Consider the following 13,544-nt stretch of genomic DNA (forward strand, 5'->3'; position numbering starts at 1 on the left):
TGACACCAGGCCGACCAGTCCTAACACTAACCTCTTAATGCTGAGCGCATAGCGAGGCAGCTGTTAGTACCATTTTTATATCTTTGGTATGACTCGGCAGGAATACGAATCCGCGTACTCCCGCATCCGAGGCGGACGCTCTAACTACTAGGCCACCGGAGCGGTGTTAAAGTTAAAGAAATTAAAATAAAAGATGCCTTTTATGGTTGTAATTATTCCAAATACAAAAAAGACCAGTTTCAAGCTTTTATTGGTCATTGTTGGTCGAGAGGAATTGGTAGAAATAACACGTTATTGATATCTTCAAATGAAATAATACTGATTTCTGATCTGCTTACATTTTGGATAACTTCAGTAACATAATTACGGATAATGATGTCTGGTCATGATGCTGTAGAAATAACCCGGAAAATAGAATCAAACTATTTCCGTGTGATCTAATGTTATGCCGGTCATGCTTTACAGCCTTGCGTCTGAAAGAATGGCTATTATAAATGCATTCACTCTATACAAGCTTTTGGTTTATGGCCAATCCCAGAATTGTTAGCAGAGCCATGGAGATTGTCTCATTACGGACACCGGCAAAATAAACGTTTTATTACTATTCTGCAAATATTCTTTGATCATTTTTGTCAATTGTGTCTGCAAAACCAAATATTTTGAAAAATGTTAATAAATTGAAAACTAACTCGGGTATTGCAAATAATATTTCCCTTTTAATTTTTTCACCCCTCAAAGATTAAAATGGATACATTTAATATTGCACGTCTATGCAAATGACTTTTTCAATGTCTTTAATTTAATTTCGAGAACTCGACAAACATATGCTAATCAATGACATGTTCGACTTTCAAACTGCTACAGATACCAATCCCTCAGGTGTCTCTGATATCTCAGATAACTTCAATATCTCTTTGATATTTCAAGTATGTGCTTCATGAATAAGTCTGAATATTTCCATCCGGATGGGTATTTAGCAAACATTGAGACGAACATTGAATTCATATGGGGTACTTAAAAATATTTATAACATTATCTTTTTGAAAATCAAAGCGACAGAAAAAAAATTGTTTTTCATTCAGATATAATGCCTTTCAATTATTACAATTATAAATATGAATAATAGGAACGACGTGTCCGGATTTTCGTTAGCAATCTGTTCTTGTATTCACAGTGAGAAAAATTTACGAATTCGGATAAGAATCTACGAGATATCAGACATAACATTCATTGGTTCACCTACCATCGAGTTATCGTGCAATACAAAAGATTGGCAAGAAACTTCAACGTTACATTTCCCAATGACAAATGTCATCCGGACTTTATTGAATCATCACGTAATATTGATCAGTCATGTGATGGGATTTCGAATCCTGTCGATATATTGGGTAATATTATGAAAATACTTTTTTTAAAAAAATTATCGGCATGGTACTCGTGGCAAATTCCGCTATATCGAATATCTCGAATCTTTATTATAACGTCGCCGTATACGGGAGATAAAATTCACCAGTAAACAAAATACCTGATTCATCCTTTTTGTTGAAGTACCGTTACACATGTGCCTTAGTGTTCACATTATACCATCTCATTGTAACGTATGCCATCTCATTGTAACGTATACCATCTATCTCATTGTAACGTTCCTAACCTTCGTTCTATTTGTTCTTTCAACTGCTCCCAACATCATGTTCTTGTCCCGCGTAATAGCTAGCTCTCAGACCGGACTGCTGCGTCTCATGGCTGTATGTTCACCCACTCCGTTTAATATTATTATACCTACTAGGTGGGGCGGAGTGGAGTTGGCTAATCCGCCTGTTCGAGGTGGTTTCTCAAGAATGCTTTTAATTTAGTAGGTATATTATTCTTGATACCAGGTACAAGTCTGCGTAATTATTTCAGAATTGTATGTACATGAACAGTAGATAATTGATCACCTCATGGTATCGAACTTGACGTCGTGATCTGATTCTAGCGAAAACAATAATAGAGAATTTTTCATTTGCCTTTACATAGATTATAAATGTTAATGCTTTACATTAGTTATAACTAATGCGATCAGCTAGCTTTGTGGGAGTGTTATAAGCATTGAATTCTTATTTATGAACAAAATATGGATAGATATGCATGGAACTAGCATGAATTTGGTAGATGATTGGCTTCCTTTTTGACACTTTGGGCACACTCGTTGTCTCCAACACTGTAAAGTTATCATTACGAGTTTTTAAGTGGAGCGAACACACAAAAAAACACATAAAAAAGGTTTTATTGGTAAATGTAAAACGCTTAGTTAAACTGTATAAATCATCTTAATTCACTCATTTCTCCACGTTCAGTTTGAGTGTGTGTGTGTGTGTATGTATGTGCGTGTGTGTGTATGATTTTGATTTTGAACGTAGCTTTAAGACGTTTTCAGTCATATCGCTACGATGTCTGCAGCGTGGCAGTTTATAATAATAACTAGCATTGGGGCATCATGCCGCAGACATGTAGTATGATCTTCCCACCCAGTCACATTATCCTGACACCAGGCCGGCCAGTCCTAACACTAACATCTTACTGCTGAGCGCGAAGCGAGGCAACGGTTAGTACCATTTTTATAAGTCTTTGGTATGATTCGGCCTGGGTTCGAACCCACGACCTCCCGCATCGGAGACGGACGCTCTGGCCACTATGCAACCGGAGCGGTACGTTCAGTTTGAAGAGCTGCCTTTGATAATCAATGTTTAATGTATGTGATGCCTACGATCTGATTTTGCTGTGTTGATAGTTTTGTTTTGCAATTGATGATGTTGTTTGTTTTGATGATGTTATCGTTTTACTTGATGCTGGCACTAGTGTTCCCTTTAGTGTTAGTTGCATTATTTATTATAATGAAGACAGATGTTTTTATTCTTAGGACTAAGAAAGAGTTTTCTTGGTGCATGCTAAGGGACATCTTTCCTGAGAGATTCTGGTTTTAATAGATACAACGGAAATACCAATGGTATAATCTCTAAATGCCGTTGACCAGTGGGAAATAATAAACACAACTTAATATATATATATATATATATATATATATATATATATATATATATATATATATATATATATATATATATATATATATATATATATATATATATATATATATATATATATATATATATATATATATATATATATATATATATATATATTCATTATTCTTAAGTGCTGTTCATTATTTTTAAGTTTTACTACGTGGAGAATGGAGAATTTTGACAGCTATGAAAAGCGCTTGTAATTGCATCAATTCACTCCCAAAGACTCTTAGAGTATAGATTTTCTGACACTTGTAAGATTCCTGACAAATCCTTGGTTGAAAGATGCTTGTCTTGAATCTGACTGTCATTTATGGAATGAAATCTTGGTTACGGTTTTCTTCCTGAGATCTTTGTAATACTGTTCTTTATTAAGAGTACGATTCTCAAAGAACGAATTCCTTGGAATTTTCAGTCGTATTAAGAGATGCAATTGTTTTAGTGCTGACACTTTGTCTTACTGTTCTTTTTTGTTTAGCCAGTCTATTTTAAAGCTTTATGTTATGTCAGGAAGCTGTATAGAATCAAGACGATTATGGTAATTATGATAATAATGCTAAGATCGATGATAATAATGCTTAGATCGATCATAATAATGCTTAGATAGATGATAATAAAAATAATCGATGATAATAATGTTTAGATCGATGATAATGATGCTAAGATCGATGATAATAATGCTTAGATCGATGATAATGCTTAGATTGATGATAATAATGCTTAGATCGATGATAATGATGCTAAGATCGATGATAATAATGCTTAGATCGATGATAATAATGCTTAGATCGATGATAATGTTTAGATCGATGATAATGATGCTAAGATCGATGATAATAATGCTTAGATCGATGATAATAATGCTTAGATCGATGATAATAATGCTTGGATCAATGATAATAATGCTTAGATCAATGATAATGATGCTAAGATCGATGATAACAATGCTAAGACTGATGATAATGATGCTAAGATCACTGATAATAATGCTAAGATCGATGATAATAATGTTTAGATCGATGATAATGATGCTAATATCGATGATAATAATGATAATATTGATGATAATGATGCTAATATCGATAATAATAATAATGCTAAGATCGGTGCTAATGATGCTGATTTGAAGCGAATTTTATAATTTCATTTCAGCAATTTTTTGTTGTCACATTTCATGCCGAATTCATTTGCAAAGTTCCAGGACATATCACATTCTTGTTATTCGTGTATAAGTAATATTTGTTTCCCTATAGCTTCACGAAACCAGATATTAAAATAGGCTTTAAATCCAGCGTTACATTGTTTTGTTTTAAATGATAAGCTTGTGCGAAATAACTCTTTTGTGTCAGCTTGAAATTTTAAAACAATTTGGTTATATCATTACTGTTTTTCTTTTGTAATAATACGTTTGGAGAGAAATTTGGTAAGAATGAATTAAAATATTATAAACTTAGTTTTTGCCAATTTTTACTTGAATATTCACTTAATGTGTTTAACGTCTTAGATAAAATATGACAGAAACTCTATAAAGCATTTAAGAGGCATATAAAACACTAATCAGCCTTTGAAACTTTGCTTCATTGTAATTGCAGAAGAGTGTAACAATGCCTTGGGAATGCAGTCATATGAGATTCCAGATGCGGCTATATCAGCCAGTTCATCTCACGATGAGAAAACGGTTGGACCACAGAATGCAAGGTTGGTTTCAGTTAGTTTTTCTTGCTTTGAGATATTTTGTTTAACCATCGCTGGACATGATTCAACAAACCTTCGCATGATTTGTATTGGTCATACCAGCATGAAATAAATACCATATACGAACCTGTAACGTGGGTATGAGTAAAACTGGCTGGCTCCTCCAGTGGTTTGATATACTTTTTTTAGTCAGTTCTTTGAGGACGTTCGAAGTATTTATGTCAACCAAACTGTTTATAAGATAACTGATATGAAAACAATACGAACTGAAAACCATGATTGATTATTGATGCTTAATTGACCCCGTGATGTCATGGAGGCGAGTGATTTAGCACAATTGCGTCCTACATCATTTTATATGAGATGATAATAACTTGATGCCGCTGAATTTTGGCTCTTATATTAAAAGCAAGAGTTACCTATGCAATTTTTTTTGCGTATGCATAAAGAGTGCAATGTATAAATTCTGTTTTAATGAAGATACCGAGTTCATTTAAGATTCCTTTACATCCGGAACTCTCGATGGTGACACATGAAATATAATATGGATATAAGAGCGTAATATGTGTATCGTAATATATATATATATATATATATATATATATATATATATATATATATATATATATATATATATATATATATATATATATATATATATATATATATATATATATATATATATATATATATGCGTGTGTGTGTTTTTTCAAGGTCTTGCTATTAAGAATTTCTAAATGTTCTTTACCTAACGGTCATCGACTCACTGTGGTCGAACCTTCTTTGTAAAAAGTTATATAGGCAGGTGTGACACAGTTTTAAATATAAGTGATAATTACTCATGCACGGGGGAATATGGCAGAAAACTTTTTAACGCGGTGTTTTTTTTCTATTGAAAGGCTATCCGATCTGTTATGTTCAAATTTGATAAATCGCAAGGACAACCATTATTCGAGTGTTAAATTTTGGATGGCACGACCTATTTATTATGCTACTTAAATTCTTCTGAAATTGATTTTTAGACTCATAAATAGGAAAACCACAAAGTGTCTACATTTTATTTACTCGATGAATAAAATGTCTGGGTCAAAGTTGTTGTCCACAGAACTCCTTAAAAATGCGAGCTTAAGAATAATAGTCATGAAAATTTACTTGACTATTTTCGTTAACTCTACAGGTCATACACCTTACGAACTTAGTCGATGTTTCATAGTTTCGCCGTTTGCCGCCCGTCCGTTGTCCGACCGTCGTCCGTCCGTTGTCCGACCGTAGGCATAAGCTATCATAGCTTCTAACAAACTGCTTGGAGAACAACATTGAAAAATCGCACACATATTCATGAAAATAGTGCCGCTGGGACATGAGTCAAGGCCAGTACGATGACCATTTTATAATCTTATTATCGATACTCATCTTGGGAATATGGCCATTTTGAAAAGGATCGTCACTCAAATGCTTCTTAGATGTATGGTTGGTCCTAAATGGAAATGGTTCCGAGTGGACATCCAATATGTCCTCACTGACGGCCAATGAGTGGACATCCAATATGTCCTCAGTGACTGCCAGCTTGACAGTCTTGTTAACATTACTTTTACTGAATGAATTGTCTTGTTGACATGGAGTTTTCAATGCAAAACGTCTGTCATATTTGTCCTAAATAAAATGTGAGCTGTTCAATGCTGGTCAGCTTGGAAAGTTTTATGTCACTATTCCTTTTAAAGGAATCGTCGTTTCAATATGGGGTATTCCGTAAAATATACAAATGATCCTAATTAAACAAGATGTCAAGGTAACCTCCTAAAATGTGAAAAATCTCGTAACAGATACATCTGCTGAACGTGATGGTCTTAACAACTTGAGGGCATCAAAGACACACTATTACATCAATATGTAACTAGTTCTGCTTGAAACTGCACTCATTCGATCTGCGATATGGTACAATAGTAGCCATCTTGAAAATATTGTCATCACTACTTCTGCATGAATGGTGGAATTGACATGCATTTTTGACTTAAGCACTTTTTGCAATCTTGTATGTTTTTGGAATGAAAATGGTGCGTATATAACCATCACCATATCCCCTAAAGATGAGAAGGAGTTTTACAATATCAGACCCAGATGATCCTGGGTCAGCAAAGTAAAATTAAAGAGACACGAGGGCAAGTGTTGTTATAGTTCCAGTAGATGCAATTATACATTAATTTGAAGCTCTGAAACGGGTCTGCCTTTCCAGCGTTGTAAGATCAAGATGTACGTTTAAAACCCATCTGTTGAAATTGCTAAACATGTGCGTCGAAAGTTCAAAAAGTAATTCTTTGTTGAAAAAAACAAAACATCTACAAATTAAAATGTTAATAACTTTACTCATTTGATTCGTTTATATGCAAAAATAAAAGAAATGGGATTTTGTTTTACAATTCCAGTTCAGCTGAAAAAAATAGAGCATGGAAACTATCAGTTTTTAAACAAAGTTACGAAAAATGTTTTGCATTAACTCTTACTCTCAGCTAAAACAGGGTCATAACGATATATTATATTATCGGAGTCTACTAAAGAATGTTAATAAACACTTAGTTTGTTTAACTTTTTGAATACCAAGAGACTAGTCAAATCCATCGGACATTTTTCTTCTGAATTGGCACTTTGTCTTGGATTCGAATAAAACAACTATTCCATCCATAACACCTTACTGCTTTTCTCGTTACTCTTTATAATGTCTTCCTTCAATTAAGTTCCTCTTATACTGTCGTGTGGTTCGAAGATCGTGGAAATATATAGGTTTCCGTTATGTCTTGAATCGAATTACATTCTGCTACAACTGAGCGTAACGCGTCTTTGTCTTACTTAAATAAAAACCAGTCGTAATTTGTCTTACATTACGAAAAGAATTTTTCCGAACTAAATCGATTGGCAACGAAGAATCTAATAGAAAGGTGACATATTACGCAGGCAGAATTTAATTTTACTTTTTGTCTGTTGTAAACTTGGCAATCGTGTGGCTGCTGTCAACGAAGGCGGTCAATACCGCCACAAGAGAATACAACTCTAATATACTTCCCAGATCATATATGAATTGACTTTTGCCAGAAAGGATAGAGATTGAACCAAAACATGGAAGACTTGACATTTGTATAGCTATTGTCAACGAAGGCGGTAAATATCGCGACAAGTGAATACAACTCTAATATACTCCCCAGATCAAATATGAACTGACTTTTGCCAGAAAGGATAGAGATTGAACCAAAACATGGAAGACTTGACATTTGTATGGCTGCTGTCAACGAAGGCGGTCAATACCGCCACAACAGATTACAACTCTAATATAATTCCCAGATCATATATGAATTGATTTTTGCCAGAAAGGATAGACATTGAACCAAAACATGGAAGACTTGACTTTTGTATGGCTATTGTCAACGAAGGCGGTAAATATCACCGGCAAGAGAATTAAATTGTATTATATCAGCTGGATCATATACACGCTGACCTTTGCCAGGAGGACAGATATTACACGCTGACCTTTGCCAGGAGGACAGATAATATACACTGACCTTTGCCAGGAGGACAGATATTACACGCTGACCTTTGCCAGGAGGACATATATTACACGCTGACCTTTGCCAGGAGGACAGATAATGCACGCTGACCTTTGCCAGGAGGACAAATATTAACCAAGAAAAATGGAACGATGAGTTTTGAGCGAATCTAATGAAAGAAATCTTTTGCTTGGGCTGCCATACGAAATTGCATACAATTGTTTAATATGTACACTCGTTTATTTTCACAAACATTTCTTCTAAATGACACTGAACGGCTAGCAAAGAAATAGACTTAGGTACAGTGTCGTTCTTGGTAGTTATGATTGTTTATCAATGATGAAAGGAAACAACAACAACAAAAAAAAAAAGAGACCAAGATAGTGTCCAATTTTTAACCTTCCGCTTTAGAAATAAAGCAGAAAAGGAGGGTTCACATTATAAAAATATACGAACTCGAGTCAGTATTTAACTTTTACTGTTGTTAGAAATTATATTCTTTTCTGTATGCTTTTAATTCACCCGCAGAACCGATAAAAGTTTGTTTACTGTACGAATGTGTATTCACTATGCCACGCCATTTTTGTATATGGTTTTAATGCTAGAAACAATGCGTAGTAAATGTAGGCTGTTGCAAAAAACATGTTGATTCTTTCTTCCTTTTCTCTAAAGGTAAAACAAATGTGGAATCTGTCAACCTATTTAAGGTGTCAAGGTATATGAAAAAGGATGACATGCAAGAGACATTAAATCTATTTAGCATGAGACAAAAATGAATATAGATGACAAGTTTTCCTTTAGGGACCAATAAACCCCAAAATGTCCCCTTATATATAACAATCGCATGTTTTGTTAAACCTTCGGATGGCTTGATAATATGATAGGAATAGAGTCCCAGCTGGCGGCCGTAATAGGTGCTGGATGCATTTACGAGGGTGTATTCATGCAAAGTTTGAAAGTTCTCGCGGACGTGGATCTATTATTTATAAAAAGCTTTAGATCTGAGAACAAAAACTTGCTCTTTTAAAATAACGAATTTATAATTTCCTGACCAAAAATAGTAATTTTGTACCAATACGTAGACTTTCGAACCTAATCTTGGACGATACACATTTCAGGTACCTCGCTGAGAGACGTTTTCTCGAACAAATCTCAAAACATGTCATTATCGGTCATATTCCACGGTAAAAAATAAAGTCAAACAATCTTTTTCAGGCTTATAAGTGTGTGAATGTACAATAAATAATAGTAATACACGTATTATTTGTGTTTATAAACATATATTTAAATACAATAGTGTATCCCATGAAATAATGTATATGTTCAAAAATGTCTTTTTTTCCGTACATTTTGCGTTTTACACTTACACGTTTGTTTGTCAGTCCTTCATCTAATTCCACCTGAAGGTATTTGGTAATTTAATAAAGTTCTTATACTGTGTCGTTATTATTATTATTATTATCCATGGGACATTCTCCTTCCTTTTCTTCCTCTCTTCTTCCAGTTCATCTCATACTCGTCATCATTGTTGTATGCTTGTTATTATTATAATTATTAATTCTCCTTTCAACAGCCTGTTGATGGTATTATGGCTGGGATGTTTTTAATTGGAGAGGAACATCTAGATTTCAAGGAACCTTCATTGTATTCTTTACGTTCCGGGCGTTATCGCTTCTGTAGTCGGCCCGGCTTTAGTTCTGTTCCTGGATTGTTCATGTTTTTCTCGTTTGCATTACTATAACGATCGATAATATCTCTGCCCACGCCATCCAGACCTTTTATTTGGTCATTTTTTTTTCTTTTTGTGCTTTTCACGCGACATGTGAGTCTCATGCTTCTGTACATCTTGTCTACAAGTGTTGTATCATGTGATCTGTCTGAATGTTGAAATCCGGAATGTCCCTTGCCTGCTCTCGACCGTATTGTCTGGTTTGTGATCGTACAACGTGGTGTTGCACGCAGACATGAATTTCTTTTCCGACAGCTGTCAGTCAGGACTAGATTCATCTACTTACACTGTGTGAGCTTGGACGACTCACGGTATTAATGTAGTTCCCACAGTAAACCTATGGAAACACCATGATATTAAGAATTCAATAACTTTAAATTTCCGAATCCTCATGATCAACCCTATATTTTTCAATATAGATGAATCCTGGATGACAGCGTCTGTTTAGAGAAATGAATATGAGCCTAAGCATTTTGTGGAACAAATTTGGTCTCACTGGATAGTTTATCTGGTGAATGTTCATCCGACAATGACCTATTGCAGAAAAATGAGAATTTTACACTGAAGATACAGATAAAAACAAACTAATGATTTTTATAGAAAGCATACATGTGAGATTTTGACTGCAGCAATCAAGTTAATTCCTGATGGTGGTTTTTATACTGAACTAACACTGGCTACAACCCCTAAATTTTACATTCATTTTTGACAGGAAATAGCTATTTTGAATATTTTCCTGTGACAAGGCAGCTAAAAGAATCAGTATGTGCCTTATGCATGAATAAAGTTCACTAGTACTATAACACATTAGCATACTTTTCATCACCCCTCAACCATCTAGATTTTTTAAAAATATATTTACCTCTGTAGCAGACACACGTAAATACGCAAGCCAAGTTGGCTGCTCATTTGCAGCCCAAGTTACGCATTTGATCTCCAATGCTCATCTAACCGTGACAGGCAGTCACCAACAAGCCAACCCATTTCCAAGCTTAAGTCAAAGTAAATCTAAACCACATTACAGATTTAGCTTATGTGTGAATTTATAAATGCTAGGCTTGTGATAATTAGGTTCATGCCTTCTACCTTAAAAAATGGGGGTGGTGGGGTGGTAGGTCAAAATACGAAACTATCCAGTGGGACCTTTACATGTGTTTGAAACATGTGCTTTCAATTCCACAGCAAACAGTCAGGTGCTCAGTTTTGTAATGAGTGTTTCAAAACTCAATACTGTTGGACTTAAATTCCATCAATAATACGGTATCTCTATTTTTCCCCGTTACACCTATGAGAAACTTTCGAAAGATTTTTTAAAATACTAAAATCTAACTTTCATTATCAACCAATTCTGGTCATCCAAACCCGTTTAAGTTTTATTTTATTTTCACTCATTTCCAGACTGGTTCCCATTTTTCCATACCATTATTACCGCTAATCCTGCAGTTCCCACCAGCACATTGACTGATTACCTCATCCATACTGTTATACAACCTGCACAACGATAAAACGTCTTGATGTGCGTAAGTGGTTTCCACCTATTTGTACGAGTGCCCAATCGTGCATTGAAATGACACACGTTTTCGTTTCCTTTTCAGGCTTTTCCTGTCTGTGTCATGTCTATGTGCTCTCTCCACCTTCTTGTTCTTTATCCTAACCTATTATTATTATTATTATTATTATTATTATTATTATTATTATTATTATAACTAACAGAATCAGAACGGAGCTGTATGGTGGAGCGTGGTGTCCGAAGTCCATGATAAACAAGGACTCTTACGAATATCTTCAAATTGACTTGGAGAAGTTGACGGTCATCACACAGGTGGAAGTCCAGGGGAGATTCGGGAACGGCAAGGTCAGCAGTATTTGTATTTAGCTGTAGTAATGAGAGAGTTGTGGTGGTAGTAACATTGACTAGTTAGCTATAATTCTAATTGTTCTTTATTTAAATATGCCGTTGTATTCGTTATGGAGTGATGATTTTGTATTTAAATTTAGCAAACAAAGCTATATCATCATTGAAAGAAGAAGAAGATGATGATGATGACGATGAAGAAGAAGGAGAACATGAAGTAAAGGACGAAAAAAGAAGAAGACGAAGAAGTAGCAAAGGAAGAGTCCGTTTTAAAAGATGAATTTCGTAGTTAAATTGTTCCGTAGGTTCTATGTAATTAACATAATTATTATGTTTTCCTTTTTTATGCCACTCCCTGATCATTTTTATCGAAACTGATAACAAAGAAATCTCTGACCTTGCAAATTATAATCTTAGGTATGGTAATAATAATAATAATAATAATAATCCTACGTATGGCCCGAGGGATTTTGTAGCTATACATAGTTGCAAATACAGCAACATGTTTAAGCCTTCAGGCTTTTAGTATCCCAAATTTACTAACGAAGAAATTAGGTTAAATTTAATTTTCCGCCTTTAGTAAGCGGGCCAGCTGTATTAAATAATAAATTAATTCTTCTTAATGCTTTTGCTGTTAGATTTCAGACCCCAAATCTATGATCGCGCTCATTCTTCCACAACTGTACTTGTAAAGATTATATCTAAGACAGAAAGCGCCCATTGTGAGGCAGTAACACCCTTATGTGTTGCAACATTTTCAATACTAAGTAGATAAGACTAGTGTTAGTATGTAAATCACTCTGTGTACGATATTTCTGCCTTGAAAAGCCACATGATATCATATATATATATATATATATATATATATATATATATATATATATATATATATATATATATATATATATATATATATATATATATATATATATATATATATATGATACAGGGAGGACATGCATATCGTAACTGAATATGTGAGCGTCTCCCCATTATATAGATAAAATGTGAGAAAAGTTAGCCCAAGTTACACACACACACACACACACACACACACACACACACACACACACACACACTTGATATTTATATATATACTTTGAAATAAAAGGAAATCATAAGCTAACACCGGATGACTGAAAGGTAAATTTATACATTTGTATTGAATCGAAATAGCATTCACAAAATCTATCATGCTGAATGATCAAATAGCAGAATTCGTTTTAATGTAGAGTTTAAAACGAATACCTGATATACAAACACAGCAGTCAAAATATGGGCGAAATCATAGACACATCTAGTCTTTTCTATGTGCAGTCAAACCGTCTATTGTATTTGAAGATTTCCAAACGTAGGAATTCTCTGCTTTAAATGACATCAAAAGTGCAAGAGAAAAGTCTAACTGGCCAGTAGCCGACACTTGTAATATGTACAGCACGAGATATTGACTTGCACAGGTGAGTTAAAGTATCCAAGCCCGACAACAAAGGTTGTGTCTGTTTTAAAGAGTTCGCCAGTTTAGACAGGTTTGATTAAAATTTAGATAGCTCATTTGGGACCAAAATATGTGACATAGACAAAGAGGGTATCAGTTTGGAGACGGGTCTCATTAAGAAAGTGTAATTACGGGAATAAAATAGGCTTTTAGCGTGTTCTTTTTGAAG

At 34.4% G+C, this 13,544-nt stretch overlaps 1 protein-coding gene across 1 annotated transcript in view; it reads left to right on the forward strand.

Annotated features, from left to right (window-relative positions):
• LOC149778770 (discoidin domain-containing receptor 2-like) overlaps positions 1-13,544 on the forward strand; it is a 50,650-nt gene that overhangs the window by 22,764 nt on the left and 14,342 nt on the right. The window contains exons 2-3 of the mRNA XM_089939522.1: positions 4,658-4,763; positions 11,739-11,880. Coding sequence (XP_089795648.1) covers positions 4,658-4,763; positions 11,739-11,880 — 248 coding nt within the window. The remainder of the gene's footprint in view (positions 1-4,657; positions 4,764-11,738; positions 11,881-13,544) is intronic.

The sequence above is a fragment of the Sinohyriopsis cumingii genome, chromosome 17, assembly GCF_028554795.1.
Source record: "Sinohyriopsis cumingii isolate HCF-2022 chromosome 17, ASM2855479v2, whole genome shotgun sequence".
Classification (NCBI taxonomy): Eukaryota; Metazoa; Mollusca; class Bivalvia; order Unionida; family Unionidae; genus Sinohyriopsis; species Sinohyriopsis cumingii.